The sequence below is a fragment of the Triturus cristatus genome, chromosome 9 (genome assembly GCF_964204655.1).
Source record: "Triturus cristatus chromosome 9, aTriCri1.1, whole genome shotgun sequence".
Classification (NCBI taxonomy): Eukaryota; Metazoa; Chordata; class Amphibia; order Caudata; family Salamandridae; genus Triturus; species Triturus cristatus.
This window is the reverse complement of record NC_140592.1, coordinates 164,876,512-164,899,877: the sequence shown is the minus strand read 5'-3', so window position 1 is coordinate 164,899,877 and position 23,366 is coordinate 164,876,512. Positions and strand designations below refer to the sequence as shown.

General features: G+C 49.5%; 1 protein-coding gene across 4 annotated transcripts in view; it reads left to right on the top strand.

Moving 5' to 3' along the window:
• TASOR (transcription activation suppressor) overlaps positions 1-23,366 on the top strand; it is a 1,129,919-nt gene that overhangs the window by 289,490 nt on the left and 817,063 nt on the right. For all 4 annotated transcript variants that reach the window (XM_085624658.1, XM_085624660.1, XM_085624657.1 and 1 more), the window contains exon 7: positions 19,416-19,540. In XM_085624658.1, the coding sequence (XP_085480784.1) occupies positions 19,416-19,540 (125 nt within the window). The remainder of the gene's footprint in view (positions 1-19,415; positions 19,541-23,366) is intronic.

Genomic DNA, 23,366 nt, shown 5'->3' with positions numbered 1-23,366 from the left:
AATCAGTGCTTATGACTATTGATGAGTATCCCCTGGAAGAGAAGGATAAGTTACTTACCTGTAATCCTAATTCTCTTCCAGGGGTATACTTCTCAAAGTCATAAGCAACCCTCCCTCCTCCCCGGACGAATACCATGGCCATATATATGTATCTGTTGCCCATACTGTGATTTAACTGTTATACGCCGTCCAAAAGAACTGACTTAACTGTCACCTGTGGTGCATGATGGGACCCTAAAGGTTCCTAGAGGGCTTAAAGGCACGGCGCCAGTTTTCTAATTGTTTCTATATGCAGCCTTTCAAGGCTAATCTGTCTATGAACTTGCCTTTTTACCTTTGAAAATAAAGGTTTTGTGTGTCAAAGCAGTTTTCTTTATATGTATCCTGAGTATATCATGACTTGTATGTCTTTATTTTTTCAAATGTAAAAGATTTACATTGCAATTGTGGCAGTTTTGAGCCTAATATGTTTTTCAGGTTGCATATGTGTGTGTGTGTATATATGTGTGTGTGTGTATATATATATATATATATATGTGTGTGTGTGTATATATTACCTACTGGCGGTCGCCAGTAGGTAGTTATAGTTAGGACCACGTTTCCATAGGAAAACCTCAACATTCTATTTTGAATAACTTTGGCGCCGGTCGACGAATCCTCGCGAATTTCTCAAAATAGGTGGGGCGCTACGCTCCGCTCCTACCCTGAAAGTCTCGGGGGGATCCGTCAAGCGGGGGCTGAGATAAAAGGGGGGTCCCAAAACGCGTTTTTCCCATGCATTTTTCCATAGGACCTTTAGAACGAGCTACAGCCCGAACGGCTGAACAGAATTACTCAAAATTTGGCAGAGAGGTAGTCCCTAGGTCAAGGAAGTGCCTTTTGTAGGTTTGGTGTAAATCTGTTCAGTAGATTCTGAGAAAATAGCCTTTAAATCAATATATATATCTGAGCCCGCTTACGGTACGCTTACCGTACGCTTACGGTAAGCGTACGGTGGCGTGCGCGAGCGCGATTCGGATTGGCTCTTAGATCTTAGTAAACATTCGAATCGGCCGAAACCAGGAAGCGGCGGCCGCCATTTTGTGTATTTCACTCTGAAAAAAAAGAGTGAAAACAAGGAAAGGGGGCAATGAGGAGAGTTACAGACCCCCTAACATTTGTAAGGGGGTCAAAGAAGGGCAGAAAAGTACAAAAAAAACATTTATTGATTTTAAAAAAAATCACGGGGTACGCGTACGGTAAGCTTACGGTAAGCGTACGGTAAAAAAAAAAAAAAAAAAAATGAAAATCAGATTTAAGTGTTTAGATATTAGGGGGCTCTAAAAAGAGCCGTTGTGTTTATGAAATGATTTTTTAGTGGTACCTACAAGTAAGTACCGATGCAGAGTCTAAGGTTCAAGAGGAAGACTCTGTTCCCTTCATCATTGAAGTGCACACCATCTCCTCTATAAATGTCTTGCATGTCATAACGCAAGTTGTTGTGGTAAATGGCACCCATACCATAGTCACGGAGGAAAGCAGAAACAGATTTGTTGACGTGCTTTCTTGCTTTGTCATCGCACCGCGTGCCCACCGTGCGTGCACGGCACTAACTGCGTAAAGTGGGCGCGCGGTGCGCGAAGCGCACCGCGTGCTCACTGTGCGCGCACGGAACGAACTGCGTTAAGTGGGCGCGCACGCCACGAATGGCGTAAAGTAACTTAGCATTTAAAAAACCGTACAAATTCACTGAAAAAACCATAGGTTTCACACACGTTATAGTTAGGAATTAGCATTTAAAAAACCTTGCAAATTCACTGAAAAAACCATAGGTTTCACACATGTTATAGTTAGCGGAAATTTTACTGATAAAAAACCAATGAAATTCCCCCGTTATAGTTAGTGCAGGCAACTATAACTCACGCGACCGCAATCTTCTGCTGATGACATATGTGTCTTTATGAAAAAAAAATATTTGTAATATATGTATAGCTAAAAATGTATGGAAGAAGACATGGGCAAATAAGTGTCTAAATACAGTATTAGCATCAGCAGAGGATTGCGGTCGCGTGAGTTATAGTTGCCTGCACTAACTATAACGGGGGAATTTCATTGGTTTTTTATCAGTAAAATTTCCGCTAACTATAACATGTGTGAAACCTATGGTTTTTTCAGTGAATATATATATATATTCACTGAAAAAACCATAGGTTTCACACATGTTATAGTTAGCTGGACATTTTACTGATAAAAAACCAATGAAATTCCCCCGTTATAGTTACTGTAGGCAACTATAACTCACGCGACCGTAATCCTCTGCTGATGCTAATACTGTATTTAGACACTTATTTGCCCATGTCTTCTTCCATTAAATTTTAGCTATACATATATTACAAATATTTTTTTTTCATAAAGACACATATGTCATCAGCAGAGGATTACGGTCGTGTGAGTTATAGTTGCCTACAGTAACTATAAAGGGGGAATTTCATTGGTTTTTTATCAGTAAAATGTCCAGCTAACTATAACATGTGTGAAACCTATGGTTTTTTCAGTGAATTTGCAAGGATTTTTAAATGCTAATTCCTAACTATAACGTGTGTGAAACCTATGGTTTTTTCAGTGAATTTGTACGTTTTTTTAAATGCTAAGTTACTTTACGCCATTTGTGGCGTGCGCGCCCACTTAACGCAGTTCGTTCCGTGCGCGCACCGTGCGCGCACCGCGTGCCCACGTTACGCTAGATGGGCCATGAACGCACGATGCGCTTCGCGCACCGTGCCCACATGGAGGACATATGATGAGCATCGTTGTGACAGGTAAAATATATGTTTTCTTTTCATGTACTAAGCCATGCGCAAACGGTGCCCTTCTGGCACCATTTGCACACGGGGTGGGGAGAATGTGGATATTTTTTTATTTTATTAATATTTATTACTGTACGCGTACGGTAAGCGTAATCGGCGAAATTTTCGAAAAAATTTAAATTGCCTTTTTTCACTTGGGGGATCATTGGGGACTCCCTCGACATGGCTAGGTGCTTGGGAGCTGTCTAAACAGCCCCTTTACATGTTTTTGCACTTTGTTTTTCAACCCCCTGTCAGAGCGCGAGAGAGAAAATGGCGGCCGCCACTTCCTGGTTTCGACCGATTTGAATGTTTACTAAGATCTAACGGCCAATCAGAATCACGCTCGCGCACGTCACCGTACGCGTACGGTAAGCGCACCGTAAGCGCACTGTAAGCTGGCTCAGATATATATATTGATTTAAAGGCTATTTTCTCAGAATCTACTGAACAGATTTACACCAAACCTACAAAAGGCACTTCCTTGACCTGAGGACTACCTCTCTGCCAAATTTCTTTAAATTCTGTTCAGCCGTTCGGGCTGTAGCTCTGTCTAAAGGTCCTATGGAAAAATGCATGGGAAAAACGCGTTTTGGGACCCCCCTTTTATCTCAGCCCCCGCTTGACGAATCCCCCCGAGACTTTCAGGGTAGGAGCGGAGCTCAACGCCCCACCTATTTTGAAAATTTCGCGAGGATTCGTCGACCGGCGCCAAAGTTATTCAAAATAGAATGTTGCGGATTTCCTATGGTAAGAGGGTCCTAACTATAACTATCTACTGGCGACCGCCAGTAGATAATGTATATGTATGTGTGTGTATATATATGTGTGTATATATATATATGTGTATATACATGTGTATATATATAGATATGTGCATATTATTGGCTATTGCTCCGGGGTCCCCGCACGTGGGCAGGACTATTCAGTGCATATGACTTTGATGAGTATAACCCTAGAAGAGAAATAGGATTACAGGTAAGTAACTTATCGTTACTCAACTTATTTCTTTGTGCCAAAGCAAGATCTCACTTTAAGACCAATCCTAGATCTCAGATACATAAAGAAATACATTTGCACTCAGAATTTCGAAATGACAGCCCTACAAGAGGTAATCCCACAGCTACATAAAGGAAAATACATGGCAACAATCGTCTTAAAAGACACCTATCTATACAACCCTGTGAGTCACGCATACATAAAAGACCTCTGATCCATCCACGAGAACACACACTACCAATTCACGTTCTTTCCTTTTGGAATAAAATCAGCACCAAGAGTTTTCACAAAGTGCTTAGCAGCAGTAGCAGCATCCCTTAGAAGATGACTGGTTGAAGGCAAATCCAAAACAAGGATGTTACAAACGCATTCAAAAGGTGATCACAACGCTGCAAAGATTGGGTTTATCCATAAACCACAAAAAATCCTCACCAAAACCGTAGCAGGGAAAGATCCTCCTTGCAGAAAAATTGAACTCTAAGATGGCACGGGCTTATCCAACACAAAAGAGGATCCAAGCAATTAAGGAGCAAACTCGCTTCTACTAAAAGAGAGAGTCTCTGACAGTGAGGAGGGTTATGAAGTTGTTGGGCGGGAATGCATCATGCATTCCTCTCATTACCCATGCACGTCTACACATGCGCCCTCTACAAGAATGGCTATGTAACAGTTGGTCATATACCAGACGGAGTTGGGAAATATAGTGGTTGTAACACAGAAAGTAGAGGAGTGGGTACAGTGGTGGGCATCCAAGAACATAACACTATGGAGACCGTTCAAATCACCAACTCCCTCAATGACCATCACAACAGATGCGTCTCACAAAGGATGGGGAGCGCACTCAGGAAACCTAAGTATACGGGGTCAATGGAACAATTCAGACTCTGTAAAACTCCTATAGATGAAGACTTTGTTTCTGTCCCTAAAAACATTCTAAGCCCACATTGCAGGAAAGATAGTATTAATCCAAATGAACAATACTACAACAGTGTGTTACCTGAACATACAGGGAGGAACAAAGTCATTTACCCTAAGCAAGCTAGCTCAGGAGATATGACAATGGGCTATACCAAAGAGAATCAGTCTGCAAAAGTTCACCTATGAGGTAAAGCCAACACAGAAGCAGATCACAGCAGGTAAAACACCAGCTCATACGAATGATAAATAAAGCCAAGGAGTCTACAAAAGTTATTCAGACCCTGGAGGGCACCAACATTAGACCGATTTGCAACAAAACAAAAAAATGCCAATTCTTCACCTCCTAGGTTTTGACACTGTGAGAAAGTCCCATCTTTCTTGTATGGTATGCCCCCACTTTTTGCTGAATTGCTGGATGTACTTTGACTGAGTGTGCCCTGGACTCCTGCCAATCAGGTGCACAGGGCCTATGTTCCTTCCCTAAAAACCTAAAGCCCAAATTGGCAAACCCTGGCCACATGTCAGCCCCTGGTAAATGGTACTCTAGGTACACAGGGCCTTGTGACCAGGGACGGCCTCTAAGGGCTGCAGCACTCATTGTGCCACCCTTAGAGGCCCTGTACCCTAACACACACACACTGCCCTTGCAGGCTGAGTGTCTGGGTACAAGACGAAACAAAGAGTCGATATGGCCACATCCCTGTGTGCCATGCCCACCACCTACACTGCCCTGGCATACATCAGCCACCCCTCTAGCTGGGTGCCCTATGCCAGTGGTGTGGGCACAGGAGCATGAGCCCTGTGCCCCTACAGTACCCAGGTCCATTCCTGGGCCCTGTAAGTGCGGTGCTGCCATTTAAGAGTACATGGTGATGGGAGCTCGTCAAACACTAACTCCACAGCACCATAATGGCAACACTGAAGACTGAAGTTTGGTATCAAACTTCTCAGCACATTAAACCTGCACTGATGCCAGTGTGGGATTTAATGTACAAAGCACCACAGAGGGCATCTTAGAGAAACCTAACCTACAATCCACGTCTGGTCTGAGAAGCTGCCTAGACTGCCACACAGCAGACATGTTGCTGGACCCCTGGGTAGGAGAGCCCCCGCTCTCCTGGGCCTGCAACAATGCACATCCTGGGCGAGGTGCTAGGTCTCCTTCCCCAGGATGGACAGGGGGAAGCTTCAAAGGCATGCCGCCTCTGTGAGCTTCCCCAGGCCACTTGCTGCCCCCACTCTGGCGGGAAGCCTGGCCAGAAACCCCAAATAAGGCCAGGGGATGTGCCAGCCTGCCAACCGCACCCCTCAGGTGGGGGAGGCGAGGTGAAGCACATCTCCGGGCCCTCGCCATCTTGAAGATGAGAGGCCCTGCCCAATCAGGACTAGGCTACTTCCTCCCCCCCCTCCCACAGTAGTGGCAGAATAGGGGGTGTACCCACCCCAGGACTGGGACCCATTGGTCCCTGCCCTTTACCTACCTGTAATACCCCTAAATCTAGTATTTAGGGGCACCCTGAACCTTCCTTCCTTAGATTCCAGATTCCGAAAAACAAAGAAGAGCAAGAAGAAAGAAGACCTGCCGTGCAGCTGCTAAGAAGAGGAAGACACCAACTGCTTTGGCCCCAGCCCTACCGGCCTGTCTAACCTGCTCCTGCTACATCCCGGCACCTCTTGTGGCCAGCAACCTCACAAACCCCGGAGGACCTGGCTACCTTTTGGCTCTGAGCACCTGGGACTCCCATGAGCAGAGGCTCTGCTCAAAACCAGCTTCTAACCCCTGGCATCAGCCCGCAACCGCGAACCCTGCACACTCTGCACCCGCCAAGCCTGGCCTGTGCCGAAGTGGAAAAAGACCCCGAGGACGTCCCCCCGGCGACTGTGACCTCGAATCCGGCACCCAAGGACTCACCTCGACGCTCCTGACGACGCCTGCAGCCTCAGAACCAGTTACCCCCCGAACCGTGATCAACAGAGGGTAAGATTTCCCGACACCAAAAGGCACCCCTGCGGCCCCCTGTGCCCAACTCCTGGGTACCTACCCATCCTCCAACTACCCAACTTACCTCTCGAAGTGGTGGTGGCACCTGAAGAATCTTCGTCCCTGAGCTTGCAGCCTTTGTTCAGCCAGGAGCTTTCCCATTGAAATCCATTGAGCGCCCGAAGGCTCAAAAGCACCCTGCACCCTATCCGGCCGAGTGGCCCTGGCAGTGTAACCTCTACACCTATCTACTTCCCCATTTGCCCTGAGCAAGTGACCAGGAGCCCAGCTCCCACAGCCGGGTGGCCTGCTAGTCCGCAGCCACCAACCAAGGCCCCCCTGCCTCCCATAGGATAACATTTGGCCTAACTCACTCTGCACCCGGCTTCCCCTGTGCCGCTGAGGGTGTAACAACTGTACCTACCTGACCATGGGAGACCCCTGAGTCTGTGCCCAGAACCTTAACTCTGCCAGTCGAGTACTTGCCCAATGGCCGATAACCCAATTTTCCTCCATAGGGTAACATTGACTGGTTTCTTCTGAAATTTCTTCTAAGTGTGGAGTTTCTAAAACTTAAAATATTCACCAAAAATCAACCGAGTAACGAAAACGAAAACACTCACCTGCTATTAGGAGAGATCCCAGAGCTGGATATTGGTGCCCAGCACTGACCTTAAAAAAAAAAAAAAAAAAAAATATTCAGAACCGTACTTACCAATAACCCAGTTTTCTTCCATAGGAAATCATTGACTGTTTTTCTGTGAAATTTCTTCTGTCTATTTTTGCAAACTACAAATATTCTTTAAAAATCGTACCAACTGTGAAAACGTAATTACTTACCTGTTTTAGATAGAGGTCCAAGTACTGAGTCTAGGAGCCCAGTACTGGATTACAAAAGTAACGAGAACATACTGTACCTGCAACTTAAATTTTTTTCCATAGGGAATCATTGACTATTTTCTATGAAATTTCTTCTAAGTGTCAATTTTTAAAATAGCAAAATATTGCCTAAAAATCACATCAGTAACTAAGTCGACTATTATCACTTTGTTTCTAAGAACTGTCCCAGGACTGAATCTAGGATCCAGTCCTGGAGTTACAAAAGTAATCCTGAAAGTAATCTATTGCAAATAACTTAAAACTTCCATTGAGCTCAATGCATTATTGTGTTTGAAATTGTGTTGCCTATTGCAACAACCTGTAACCAGTATTTACAAAAGTCAATTGCATACTGCAAAAGTATTTTCATAAAGCATCTCATTCTGAGAAAGTATATTTTAATACCTATTGTTGGTTCTAAAATAAAACAGACACCTGCTAGGTCGCTCCCTAGCCACTGCGCTGCCCCCCTGAGTGCCGCTCTGGTTTCGCCCGCTGCCTGACTGCCTGGTTCCCGCTCCCTGATCGCCGATTCCTGCTCGTTTTTTTCCCGCTCCCCTTCGCTGCCTTAGTTCCCGCCCCCTTCCCTTGTTGCCTGGTTTCCCGCCGCTGCTCCCCTGCGGCCTGCCCCCCGAGCATCCCATTCGCCACCCTGCTCCCGCCTCCCAGCTGCCCCTCCCTCCCTCAGCCCCTCCGATATGACGCCGACTCCCTCCACGCACTCAACGCCGGCCGACACAACACCTGCTTCCAGGCCGCCCCGAAACGGACCCACGGACTCTTCTCCTGCCGCACCTGCAGCTTCACCTGCGACAGACCCACCAAACCTCCAAGAACTGGACCCAACCACCTCCTCTGTATTCTACTTAACACCCGCTCCGCACGCAAACACGCCGTCGAGATCTGGGACCTGCTCAACACCTTCGCCCCAGACGTGGCCTTCCTCACCGAGACCTGGTGGAACGACTCCTCGGCACCCGACATCGCCATAGCCATCCAGGACGGCTACAAGATCACCCGCAGGGACTGCGCCAATGGAATCGAAGGATGAATAGCCATCGCCTACAAGTCCACCCTCGAGGTCACCACCCACGCTGACGACACCCTCAACACCGCCGAACACCTGCACTTCCGGATCCACACCGACCCCAACACCACCCTCAGAGGAACACTCATCTACAGACCCCCTGGACCCCGGGCTCAGTTCAGCGACTCAATCGCCGACTTCGCCAGCACCCACGCACTCGTCTTCACGGACTACATCCTCCTCGGGTACCTGAATTTCCACCTCGAGAACAACAACGACGCCAACTCCGCCACTCTGATCGAAAACCTCGCCAACCTCGGCCTCAGACAACTCGTCACCGCACCAACCCACGCCGCAGGCCACACGCTGGACTCCGTCTTCTCCACAAGCACCTACGTCACCTTCGACCACACCTCCGAACCCCACTGGACCGACCACCGCTGCATCCATTTCACCTTCAAAAAACCTACCACGCACCATCGCACCCAACAGCTGCCGCGCCGCTGCTGTGACAGTCACCGAAGACCAGCTAACCACCACCCTCGCCCAGAACCCACCTATCAACCCCACCTGCCCTGACGCCGCGGCCCGCAACCTCAGGCAGTGGATCGACGACTGCGCCAACACCCTCGCCCCACTCAAGAGACCATCCAACCGCCGCGTCAGCAGGAGAGCCACCTGGTTCACCGACGAGCTCCTGACCTCCAAACGCGCCTGCCGTAAGCTGGAGAAGAAATGGCTCCACAAACTAACGCCAGAAAACCACGCAGCCCACAAGGACGCCACCCGCAGACATCACCACCTCATCAGACTAGTCAAGAGATCCTCCTTCAAAGACCGCCTGGATAAAAACGCACACGACCGCAAAGAGCTCTTCTGCATCGTGAAAGAACTCTCCAATCCCGACGCCAGCGCCAACGACATTCCGCCCTCACAAGAACTGTGCGACTCACTGGCCATCTTCTTCCACCGCAAGATCGCTGAAATCCACGACAGCTTCAACTCCACGACCGCACCAACGATGCACGACTCCACCCCCCCACCCCCCCCACCCCCCGCGATCACCAACAGCGCCAACCGCCGGACCTCCTGGGCCAACACCAACGACGACGAGACACGTAAGATCATGAACTCCATCCACTCAGGATCTCCGTCAGACCCATGCCCACACCACGTATTCAACAAAGCAGACGCGGCCATCGCACCCCAACTACGGAAGGCCATCAACATCTCCTTCGAAAAAGCGACATTTCCGGAAAGCTGGAAGCACGCCGAAATCCATGCCCTCCTCAAAAAGCCCAAGGCGGACCTCAAGAACTTCCGACCCATCTCCCTGCTCCCGTTCCCGGCAAAGGTCATCGAGAAAATCGTCAACTTTCAACTGACCCGCCACCTCGAAGACAACAACATCCTCCTGGACCCGTCCCGATCCAGATTCAGACGAAACCACAGCAACGAGACAGCCCTCATCGCCACCACAGACGACATCAGACACCAACTGGACAGCGGCGAAACATCAGCCCTCATCCTCCTGGATCTGTCAGCCGCATTCGACACGGTCTGCCACCGCACCCTAAAGACACGCCTCCAAGAAGCCGGAATCCAAGAGAAGGCCCTTGACTGGACCATGTCCTTCCTCTCCGGCAGAACCCAGAGCGTCCGCCTCCCACCTTTCCGGTCAGAAGCCACCGACGACATCTGCGGCGTCCCCCAGGGCTCATCCCTCAGCCCGACGCTGTTCAACATCTACATGGCCCCCCTCGCACAAGTGGCCCGCCATCACAACCTCAACATCATCTCCTACGCTGACACCCAGCTCATCCTCTCCCTCACCAAAGACCCTCACACCGCCAAAACCAACATTCACGAGGGCATGAAGGCCATCGCCGACTGGATGAGGAGCAGCCGTCTGAAACTGAACTCGGACAAGATGGAGGTCCTCATCCTCGGACCCACCCCCTCAGCCTGGGACAACTCCTGGTGGCCGACCGCTCTGGGGACAGCACCGACACCAACCGACCACGCACGCAACCTAGGATTCATCCTCTACTCCTCCCTCTCCATGTCCAAGCAAGTCAACGCCGTCTCCTCCTCCAGCTACAACACTCTACGCATGCTCCGCCCGATCTACAAATGGATCCTGGCCGAAACAAGAAGAACAGTGACACAGGCCCTCGTCAGCAGCAGACTGGACTACGGCTACGCACTCTACGCAGGAATCCCAGCCAAACACCAACGGCGGCTACAACGCATCCAAAACGCTTCCTCAGCCACATCACTGAGAGACCTGCACTGGTTCCCCATCGACAAGAGGATCACCTTCAAGCTCCTCACCCACGCACACAACGCACTCGACAACGCCAGATCAGCCTACCTGAACAGCAGACTCAGCTTCTACACCCCCACCCGCCAGCTCCGCTCCGCCAGCCTCGCCCTCGCAGACGTCCCCCGCATCCAACGAACGACTGCCGGCGGCAGATCCTTCTCTTACCTCTCCGCCAAAACCTGGAACACCCTCCCAACCCACCTACGACAGAACCAAGACCTACTCGCCTTCAGAAGACTCCTCAAGACCTGGCTCTTCGAGCAGTAGCGGCACCCCTCCCCCCTCCTCAGCGCCTTGAGACCCTCACTGGTAAGTAGCGCGCTTTACAAGTTCCCTGATTGATTGATTGACAAACCATTGGCCTAGAGTTCAGTTATTGAGTGTGTGAGACCATTTGCTGACTGAGTGTGTACAACAAATGCTTTACACTGTCCTCTGATACTGCCTTACTGCTCGACCAAGCTACCACTTTAGAGAGTAAGGTTATATCTAACTTTAGCCTCTGCCAAACCTCTGGGGACTGTGGACTCTGTACACACTGTACCTATTTGGGAACAGTATAAACAGAGCCACTTTCCCACAGACAACACCTAAGAAAATGGAATGCCCTGTCACTAAATTGGTCAGACATTGGCCCATGCCTTTCCTCTGATCCCTCTATTACAAAGGGTACTAGAGAATGCCAGACAACCAGGAACATACCTAATTCTTGTAGCCCCTCAATGGGCAAGACAAACCTGGTACTCAAGCCTACTCGAACTGTCCAAGGGACAAATGATAAGATTCAAAGCAGAAAAGGACCTTCTCACAATGCAGAAAACTCAAGTATTTTATCCGGAACCAGCAACACTCAGCCTAGCAGCTCGGCGTCAGAGTACATGGAATTTGGACATTTGAACGTACCACAAAGAATAATGGAAGTACTAAAGGAGGCAAGAAAACCAACCGCAAGACAATGCTATGCGGAAAAGGTACCTCGTGGTGTAAGGATAACAACACCAAAACTTCGATATCTACACAGGAAACAGTGTTAAGATCTTACCCACTTGCTAGACCGTGAAATCATCTAGTCAAGCCCCAAGGTGCACCTAGCAGTGATTGTAGCTTACACCAGCGGGGTATTGTGTTAAGGTTTTTTCACATCACTAGTCAGCAAAAGGTTCCTAAAAGGTTAAAAAAGAATAGCACTCCCAAGGAAGGCTCCAATGCCTATGTGGAGCTTGAACACAGTTCAAACACAGCTTATGACAGAGCCTTTCAAAACCATGCACAAGGCAGAACTTCGCCATATAACAAGAAAGACTGCGTTCTTAATAGCAATAACATCACTACAGAGAGTAAGTGAATTATGAGTATTAACTATTGAGAAACCATACATGCAAATCCAGAAGGACAAATTATTCTAAGTTCCTCAGTTCCTACATAAGGTAATAGGCACGTTTCACATTAAATAAAGCATTCAGTTAGCAGTTTTCTTCAAAAGCCCTCAAACACCACTAATAAAGAAGCCTTCATACCCTGGATGTAAGAACCTACAAGAGGCAAAACAATTCTGTAAAGGGGATTAATTGTTGGTCTCTTACTCTTAAGTTCAACAAGGGTGCACCTGTTACAAAGGGGTCAATCGCACGTTGGATCATAGAAGCAATTCAAATATGCTGACCCAGCTGGAAAGACCTTAAATTCACACCCAAAAGCGCATTCAGCAAGGAAAAAGGGGGCAACCCTAGCCTTTATGGCCAATGTGCCAATAGACAGAATATTTGCAGCCGCTACATGGGCATCTCCACATACTTTTACCAAGCATTATAGTGTGGATATACAAATGGCAAAGGAAGCTCAGGTGGGATAGAAAGTACTTCAACACAAATTCAATCACAACTCTCCCCTACCATCCAAAGGAAGGGGAAAACTCTACATAATCTAATGCACCGCATGTGAATCCAGAAAAGTATTCATGCAACACGAAATGGTTACTTACCAGTAGGAGTAGTGTTGCAGCTTGAAGAGTTTTCTGGATTCATAAGGGACCCCCCTTTCCTCCCCATAAATGAGGAAAGCAAACAGGTGGTAGGAAAATCACGTAAAAGGAAGAAAAGAAACATGAAACAAGAAAAATAAATTGATCCCCTTATTCACAATAGTAAGGAGAAAAAAGAATCTGAAGATGGCTGCCGTGCATAGGATCTTCTGGACCTAGCACCTAATTGTGGTCGACGACTACAGAAAAAAGGATGTGCAATACCATTGGTCTCACCTTTGAGGCCTTATATGTATTTAGCTATGCAGCGCATTAGCCTGGTTGCTACAACATCCACTGTTCTTTAACATGGAGGGAAAGTTAGCACCAACCTGCGTGACACGCCAGGTATGGGAGTACATGTAGGGAAATATTGCCTTTCAGTGGGAAATGGTATAGTCCAAAGTTCTGTTTTTAATATAACATCAGGGCCTTCGGTGGTCATATCACTGAAAATACAAGATATGAAAAAAATATTGTTTACGGGTGCTTGTGAAAGACAATTTCTATGGACTGGAATATAGAGAATGCTAAAGTGATTCTGGTATTTTACTGACCTCTGCTGGTAGTTTTCTATCAAGACAGTTAAATAGAGGCAGTTGAACAAGCCAAAAGCATTTCTGGTATTTTACTGACCTCTACTGTTCGTTTTCTGTCAAGACAGTTCGAGACAGTTGAACAGAAAAAAAGTCGCTAAGCGGAAGCAGACAAGTCCTAGGGCTGATTTCCAGAGCCCCCAAACTACATACACATATAAGCATATACTAAAGTATATACAAGAGGTCTCGAATGCTCAACCTAAACAAACATTAGCATAGTCAATAGGTCTCGCCTTTAGGGCCTTATAAGTGTTTAGAGAGCGCTATTGGCTTTAACGTTTTTAATATGTGTTGCAGAGCATTGTGAATGTTGTGCAGCATGTTTAAAAGTTATAAGTTATAATTAAAAAAAAGTGTTATAACCATTTGTCACCTTATATATAACCTAGACAGTATTATATACAACTGAAGTATCGTGATGAAAACCACAATTAACACCAAAAATGTGTTCTCGTTTTTTGGTTTCTGCAAGGAAGGGGCAGTGGGGGGAGTGGAGGTGCAGGGAGGAAGGGGGTGGGAGGAGGGGGAGTGGAGGTGCACGGAGAGAGGGGGTGGGGGAGTGGAGGTTGAGGGAGGGGCTGAGAGTGAGGTGGAGGGAGTGAGGGGGGAGTGAAGGTGGAGGGAGTGGGGGAGGTGGGAGTGGAAGTGGAGGGAGGGGGAGAGGAGGTGCAGGGATGGAGGAGGGAAGGAAAAGGGGAGTGGAGGTGGAGGGGTGGAGGTAAAGGGGAGTGGGGGTAAAGGTGGAGGGTGGGAGTAGAGGGAGAGGGGAGTAGAGGTGTAGAGAGGTGGAGGGAGGTGGGAGTGGAGGTGTAGGGAGGTGGGAGTGGAGGTGTAGGGAGGTGGGATTGGAGGTGTAGGGAGGTGGGAGGGGAGGTGGGAGTGGAGGTGTAGGGAGGTGGGAGTGGAGGTGTAGGGAGGTTGGAGTGGAGGTGTAGGGAGGTTGGAGTGGAGGTGTAGGGAGGTTGGAGTGGAGGTGTAGGGAGGGGGGAGTGGAGGTGGAGGTGGATGGAAAGGGGAGTGGAGGTGGAGGGGGTAGAGGTGGAGGGTGTGAGTGGAGGTGGAGGGAGAGGGGATGGAGGTGGTGGGAGGGGGGAGTGGAGGTGCAGGGAGGGGGGAGTGGAGGTACAGGGAGAGGGGGTGGAGGTGCAGGGAGGGGGAGGTGGAGGGAGGGGGAAGGATATGGAAGGGGAGTGGAGGTGGAGGGAGGTAGAGTGGAGGTGGAGAGAGGTGGGAGTGGAGGTGGAGGGAGTGGAGGTGGAGGGAGAGAGGGGAGGTGTGAGTAGAAGTGGAGTGAGGGGCGGAGTGGAGGTGGAGGAAGAGAGGGGGGGGAGGGAGGGGGGAGGGGAGGAGGGGGGAGGGGGGAGGGGAGGAGGGGGGAGGTGGGAGGAGGGGAGAGAAGGGGCAGGTGGGAGGAGGTGGGATGAGGGGGAGGTGGGAGGAGGGAGGGGAGGTGGCTCGCTTCAAGGACTCCCAGGCTACGGCCACGTCCTTGGGCCTCTCGGCCCCGCGGCAACAAACTTCCGCTTTTCGTGGCCAAGGAAGGAGCACCTCCTCACGTCCGCCTAGCCACCGGCCGCAGAACCAGCCCGCACACGATCGCGGACGTGGTTTCCGCCGAGGCGGTACAGGAGGACGACGCGGTCAGTCCACATCCACCCCGGCAGCATCCGCCTCAAAACCTGCCTAGTCCGTGCTTTCAGGCCCATTCCTCGCCAGTGGGAGGCCGGGTTCGCCATCACCTGCTCCACTGGCGTACCATTACTTCGGACAGGTGGGTGCTGCAAATCGTCCGAAGGGGCTACTCCCTCCCCTTCGAGACGACCCCTCCAGCCATGCCACCGCAGCACCACCGTATCTCGGAGGATCATTTGAATCTTCTGCAAGAGGAAGTTTCGGCCCTCTTGGCCAAGGAGGCCGTTGAGTGCGTTCCGAGCCCAGAAGTAGGTCGTGGTTGTTATTCCCACTACTTTCTGGTTCTCAAGAAGGGCAAAGGAGGCCTACGCCCTATCTTGGACCTCAGGAACGTCAATGCCTTCCTCCGGAAGGACCGGTTCAAAATGTTGACTTTGGCTCAGGTTCTCGCTGCCCTAGACCCTGGAGACTGGATGGTAGCGTTGGACTTGCAGGACGCATATTTCCATATCCCCGTCCTGCCGGCCCACCGGCGTTACCTGCGGTTCACGGTGGGTCAGGAGCACTTTCAGTTCACCGTGCTCCCCTTCGGCCTTACCAGTGCCCCTCGGGTGTTCACGAAAGTGATGGCGGTGGTCGCAGCTCATCTGCGCAGATCAGGGGTTCCGGTCTTCCCCTATCTCGACGACTGGTTGTTGAAGGCGGGCTCGCCCCAGGCAGTCGTCTCCCACCTCCAGACTACGGCGGATCTCCTGCATTTGCTGGGGTTTTCCATCAATGTGCCGAAGTCACACCTGAGCCCCTCTCAGAAGCTCCTCTTCATCGGAGCGGTTCTCGATTCGGCGCAGTTCCGGGTTCATCCACCGGAACAGCGGGTCCGGGATATACAGGCCCTGATTCCCATCTTTCGCCCTCTATCCAGGCTAGTGTTGCGGCTTCTGGGGCTGATGGCCTCCTGCATCCTACTAGTGCATCACGCCAGGCGGCGCATGCGGGCTCTGCAGTGGGACCTGAAGTTTCAGTGGGCCCAGCATCACGGCAACCTGTCCGACCAGGTCTTGATCTCGGAGGGCACTGCACAGCAGTTGCAGTGGTGGCTCACGGACAGCGATTGGGTCATGGGCACGAGCCTCTCCCTACCGGAGCATGTCGTAGTGACGGATGCGTCCCTCCTGGGATGGGGTGGCCATATGGGAGAGGCGGAGATCAGAGGCCTCTGGTCTCCAGCGGAGTCTCGCCTCCACATCAACTTGTTGGAGCTGAGAGCGATTCGACTTGCACTGAAAGCCTTCCTTCCCTCTGTCCGGGGAAGTGTCGTGCAGGTGTTCACGGACAACACCACCGCCATGTGGTATTGCAACAAACAGGGCGGGGTGGTGTCGTGGACCCTTTGTCAGGAGGCTCTGCGCCTCTGGACATGGCTGGAACACCAGGGCGTCACCCTGGTGGTTCAACATCTGGCGGGCTCTCTGAACGCCAGAGCAGACGAACTCAGCCGCCGGTGCATGATGGATCACGAATGGCGTCTGAACTCCAAGGTGGCGCAAGGTCTCTTTCAGCAGTGGGGAGAGCCTTGGATAGATCTATTCGCCACCGACGAGAACGCGCAATGTCAGCAGTTCTGCGCGTTGGAATTTCCAAGGCGGCACTCGCTCGGCGACGCTTTTCGTCGCGAGTGGAGTTGCGGTCTGTTGTACGCCTTTCCGCCTATACCACTTCTGCCCAGAGTGCTGAAGAAGATCAGGCACGACCGGGCCCAAGTCAACTTGCTGGCTCCGGATTGGGCACAAAGGTACTGGTATCCCGAGCTACTCATTATGTTGACCGATCCTCCTATACGTCTGCCCCTTCGGGAGGATCTTCTGTCGCAGCAGCAGGGGACGGTCCTCCACCCGAACCTGTCCAGCCTCCACCTCCATGCGTGGAGATTGAGCGGCGGCAGATGATGCCATTTGACTTGCCTCCTGAAGTCTGTGATGTCATTCTGGCAGCCAGGCGTCCCTCCACAAAGACGGTATACGCCTGCCGGTGGAACAAGTTTGTGGCATCGTGCACAGCAAAGGCTGTGGATCCCCTTTCCGCCCCTCTTTCTGAGGTTCTCCTCTCTCTTCTTTTTTTGGCCCGGCTGGGCTCTGCCCTGGGCACCTTGAAAGGTTATCTTGCTGCCATCTCTGCCTTCTTACGGCTTCCTGATCAGCCATCTCTTTTCAAGTCCCCTGTAGTTTCACGTTTTCTTAAAGGCATTACTCGCACGTTCCCTCCTGTCCCTTTCGTAATGCCTCAGTGGGACTTGAATCTTGTCTTAACATTCCTGATGTACGCTCCCTTTGAGCCTCTTCACAATTGTCCTCTTCGTCTTCTGACTCTTAAGACTGCTTTCCTGGTAGCCATCACCTCGGCTAGACGGGTGAGTGAGCTCCAGGCTCTATCGTCCAAGCCTCCTTTTCTATCTGTTCATCCGGACAAGGTTGTCCTTCGTCCTCGTCCTTTCTTTCTACCGAAAGTGGTGACCCCCTTTCATCTTGGGCAATCTGTCACCTTGCCCACCTTCTTTCCGCCTCCGCATCCTTCCAAAGAGGAAGAGAGGCTCCACCGTCTGGATCCAAAACGTGCGCTCTCCTTTTATTTGGACCGCACAAAACAGTTCCGGGTGGACGACCAACTTTTCGTTGGATACGTGGGTGCTAAGAAGGGGAAAGCTGTGCACAAACTGACCATCTCCCGGTGGGTCGTTTTGTGTATAAAAATCTGTTATTCCTTGGCAAAAAAGGACCCTCCTGTTGGGCTGCGAGCCCATTCTACTCGGGCCACGGCGGCTACTACTGCTTTGGGACGGGGAGTCCCTTTGCAGGACATCTGTCAGGCGGCGACGTGGGCTTCGCTACACACGTTTGCCAGGCATTATTGCCTAGACAGCCAAGTCCGGAGGGATGGCTTCTTTGGCCGTTCTGTCCTCCAGGACTTTCTGGTGTGATCTTTGTTCGCAGACCCACCACCGGGGTTGGTATTGCTTGGGTATCTATTCTAAGGTGAGGAATCTAACTAACGTGTTTCTTTCAGATGAACAAGTTACTTACCTTCGGTAACGATGTATCTGTAAGAAACATTAGTTAGATTCCTCACCGACCCACCCATCCTCCCCGTTCTGCGAACTGACATCTAGGGTTAAGGCTATTCCTTTCAGGGCCCTAGATTTTTTGGCACCAGTGTCGGTCTCTTGCATGGCTCTGCGTTCCTGGCGCGGAAAGCTATGTACAAGAACTGACGTCAGCGCGCGAGGGCGGCGTCTAAGTACTCCGTCATTCCTGCGCACGATGCCAACGACGGACGCGGAGCCGCAGACGACGCCTAGCGATGCGCAAGGGGTATTGCTACAAAAATCTTCCGGATCCAGTCTGACGCCTGGGGATTTTCTAAGGTGAGGAATCTAACTAACTAATGTTTCTTACAGATACATCGTTACCGAAGGTAAGTAACTTGTTCATCATGCACCCACTGAATTTATCCATACAGGCACTCCTACACCCACTGATTCACCCAAACACCTTGGTATATATATTTAACAGGCAAACTTTTTAAAACACTCACTCAATGGTGTCCTCATCATCAGTGATATCACTGACCATGTCATGAGTGATATGTTAGGTTATAAGCAGTGCATTGCAGAGGTGCGAGTTATAATTAGCTCGGCTAACTATAACTGCTGAATTTCTCTGGTTTTGTACGAGTGAAACCTGAGCCTAACTATTAATGTCTCTAAAGCATTTGTTTTTTTCCAGTGAATATATATTATAGTATTGTAATTGCATTTATATAGCACTTATCACCCATGCCGAGGCGTCAAAAATAAATACATATATATATATATATATATATATTGAATTTCGAACCAGTACTCCTTCCACTTCCACCAGAGAACCCCCGGCGGCGAAGAGAGAGACACGAACCACTTCTGATTTCAGGCAAGATGTTTTAATTCACCAAACAGCAGTCGACAGATGACGCGTTATATATATATATATATATTCTATTTCTATTAACTGCTGGTTTTTAGCCCAATGCTGTATGTGTTCTGTCACAGTGCTGCTTCCACTGCCCTATACCTCATTTATTTAGTGAGATTCTGCTCACCAACATTATTAAAGTATTATGTTCTTAGTGTTGCTTCACATGTAGCTAACATTGCCATCACTCTTACTTTAATTACAGTATTATCTTTATGAGTACGGCTTTGATGAGATTAGACGAAGGCCAAGACATGTGTGTCCGTATGCTGTTATTTCGTTTGGCTACAAAGATGAAATGTCCCAGGTACCAAAGACTGTATCATCAAGGTATGGGCCAAGCTTTTAAGATGCCATCAAATAATGTTATATTTTTAAAAATAAAATTAAATATTAGTCCTAAACTGGATGGTCATACATTGGTATGGTTGCTGTCTTATCTTGAGCGGTTTGTCTGCTTTCAGCTCTTCTGGTACTGTAAGCACTAGGGTGCCTGCTCAGGTTCTGCCTTCCTGTTGCACACAAAGTATGAGACTACACATGTAAAAACTCTCTTCGTAGGTGGATGTTCCTTTAACCTCACCAGGGAAAGAACCTGAGGACCACAGTATTGGCCCTCTGCTGGGTCTGTTCTACTTCACACTTCTCCTTATCAGTATCAACAAAAATTGGTGGTTTTAAGTCTGTAATATACATTTAGCCTCAACCTCCTGCTAAACAAATGCAGGCCTCTCAAGAGACATGCATCTCATTTTTATAATGTCTTCATTATGCATGGCAGCAGTTGAAAACTTTACGAGAGTCAGAAATGCAAAGAAGTCCACACCACCCTTCATCCTGGGAAGTAATTTCCTTGCAGATTTACTTTTATGGTTTCAATCTTTTTATTCACTTGTGGGAAGCAGGAGTATCAAAAAAGGAGCGTCGCAGCGCGCTGCATGTGAATGTGTTTTGAATATCAAAATCAGTAACAGTAAAGAATCACCCTAACATACCTCCCTCCCTCTCCTGCCCCCCAGTACTTGCTAACAAAGGTGTGTGTTAGCAGCAGAGGGAATTCAGCATTAAGTGTTCAAGTGTCTCTCATTGCTAGGTCGGGGTGTAGGAAGCTGGCACTGTGCACACTATACCTTACTTTGGTATAGTATATATATAGTCCAGTGGATCCCCAAAGGCTTACAGAGTTAAAAGTAGATATCACCTTACTCTCTATTTGTGGTAGTGTGGGCGAGCAGTAAGGCTTTATCAGAGGGTAGTGTTAAGCATTTATTGTACTATCTCACAGCAAGGTCTCTATGGGGGGGGGGGGGAATTATTACCATCCACGGTACCACTCCACTATATAACACACACAAAAAGGTAACTGGATGGTGTCCTAACTAGAATGTGAATATGAATGTGCGCAAACAGAACAAAAAAGGGGCATTTGCTTTTTAAAGACGAGAACCCTCACTCACCCTGTGGGTGACATGCTTCATCATTGGGTTCCCTCTTGCACACAGTGCCCACAAGGTGCAAAGTGTGGGCTACGACTCTCCCTCAGGAGAGGAGCATGAGGTGTTTTTCAGTCCAATGTTTTATGTGAGTGAGGGGCAGTGTGCAAAAATATCAAAAGTGAATTAAAACAATTTATATGGGAAAAAAAGTTTTAATGGGTATTCCCTATGGATAGAATTAAAAGACAGTGTGAACGATAGGGATTGGGATAAGGATGTTCCTTATCTGACTAGGTCCACATTTTTCTTCCCAGATGACCAGAGGTTTGTGGCATTCTTCAGGACCAATGTCTTGTCACTCTACTAACAATGTGATAAAAGAAAAACCATACTTATTGCTATGGGTGTTCTCAGAACCAACTTCAATCTGGTCTGTTTTCTGCAACACACAAAAACACATGTTCGAGGCATATGAGCTGCAGATCACACACTGAGGATAAGATCGCCATCTGGTGTTGGGCTCGGATGATTGCAGGTTGTTGTTGTCTTCGGAGAAGTCTTTGGTCACGAGGTTGGTGACTCCTCCCCTGGACAACAGTGCGCATGGGCATCCACTCCATCGGCAGATTGTTTTTTTCCGCCATTGGGTTCGGATGAACTTTTTTCCGCTCCAGCAGAAAAACTTCCAGCAATCAATTTAACTCTTTAATCTTCATTTCATCGACGTCGACATCAACTCGGACCGGTTCCGGAAGCGGCTGATGGACAGGACACCCTTCAAAAAATGCCCCCAGTGTGGAGCGAAGTTCCCCCACAGTGACCACCACGAGGTTTGCAACCTCTGCCTGTCGCCGGAACACAACGAGTCCACCTGTCCAGCTTGTTCCGCTTTCCGTTCGAAGAAGACCCTCCGGGACCGAAGAGCTCGACGCCATATTATGGCCAAACCAGCTCCAGAACCGGAGGACATCTTTGCTCAAGATGTTCCCGAAGACGACACCGAAGATCTCGAGATCGTGTCCGAAGCCGACGATTCCGATGACCTCATCACTCCAGGGCAGCGTGTGAGTACCACCCCCCCTGCCCCTGCCCCATCCAAAAAAGCATTGGTCAAGACTCCGCCAGTTGGGCCCAGTCGCGACCGGAAATCCTCTTCAGAAGCCCCGCCCTCGGGCCCGGCTCCGAAGACAACCAAGCCTGTGGGTGGCTCGGGCTCGAGCAAACCTCACCTAATTGTGCCTTTAACACCCTCGGCACCCAAACACCCATTGTCGGCACCGAAACAGGCTCCAAGACCGAAATCTCCTTCGGCACAGAAACGTTCCTCGGCACCGAAGTCTCCACCGGCACCGAAACGTTCTTCAACATCGATGCCTGAAAGTCCATCGGCACCGAAACCTCAGTCGGCACCGAAACCTCAGTCGGCACCGAAACCTCAGTCGGCACCGAAACCTCAGTCGGCACCGAAACCTCAGTCGGCACCGAAACCTCAGTCGGCACCGAAACCTCAGTCGGCACCGAAAAATCAGTCGACACCGAAAAATCAGTCGACACCGAAAAATCAGTCGACACCGAAAAATCAGTCGACACCGAAAAATCAGTCGACACCGAAAAATCAGTCGACACCAAAAAATCAGTCGACACCGAAAAATCAGTCGACACCAAAAAATCAGTCGACACCGAAAAAATCATCGGAGCCGAAAACTGCGTCCCCGCCGAAACAAGCTCATAAAGACCCGAAGCGGACGTCACAGACACCACCTTCGGAGCCAGATGATCTTTTTCGACCAGATCCTACTCAGAAGCGGATCTATATCAATCCTAAAACGGGACATGTGACTGCCATCCCATATAAAAAGCGGAAGCTGGACACTACACCTCCCCCAGCTCCCATACGGAAAAAGGACTGTGCTACTTCACCACTTCGTCCTTCCTCTCCTGTTTTACCTCCTAACCCGTCCCCCCCTCCTCCTCCTGATTCTCCTTTACCTTTACCTTTACCTTTACCATCTCCCTATCATTCACCTCCTCCACAGGATGATAATGATGACTTAGGGGGAGGGGCGGACCCTGATTTATTTGATGATCCTGTTGACCCAAACGACCCTTTTACGTTCCCAGACCCAGCACCCATGGATGACTGGTCTTATCCTATACCTGACATGCCTGACCCCACTACCTACCCTTCCAAGCCCTCCCCTCCTGATGACCACCTAGGGTACGGCCAACTTATAAATAGGGCAGCAACATTCCACGGCGTTACTATGCACACAGACGCCATTGAAGAGGACTTCCTCCTTGATACCTTTGAGCAGTCACAAAAGACTGTTCACATACTGCCCATGATCAAAGGGGTCATAAAGCATGCTACTGAAGTCTTTAAGGACCCTGTTCGAGCTAGGGTTCTCAACCCACGCATCGAAAAAAAGTACCGACCAGCCCCGCAAGACCCTGCATACATTAAGGCCCAGCTCCCTTTAGACTCCCTAGTCGTATCAAATGCCAGGAAGCGCGCTAACTCACAGACAACTGGAGAAACGCCTCCCCCAGACAAGGAGTCTAAGCTTTTAGAAGCCTCGGGCAAACGGGTCGCCGCGCAGGCGGCTAACCATTGGCGTATTGCGAATACCCAGGCCCTGTTAGCCAGGTATGATAGAGCGCATTATGACCAACTTGAGGACCTTATGCAACATCTGCCTGAACCTTTTAAGTCCCAGGCC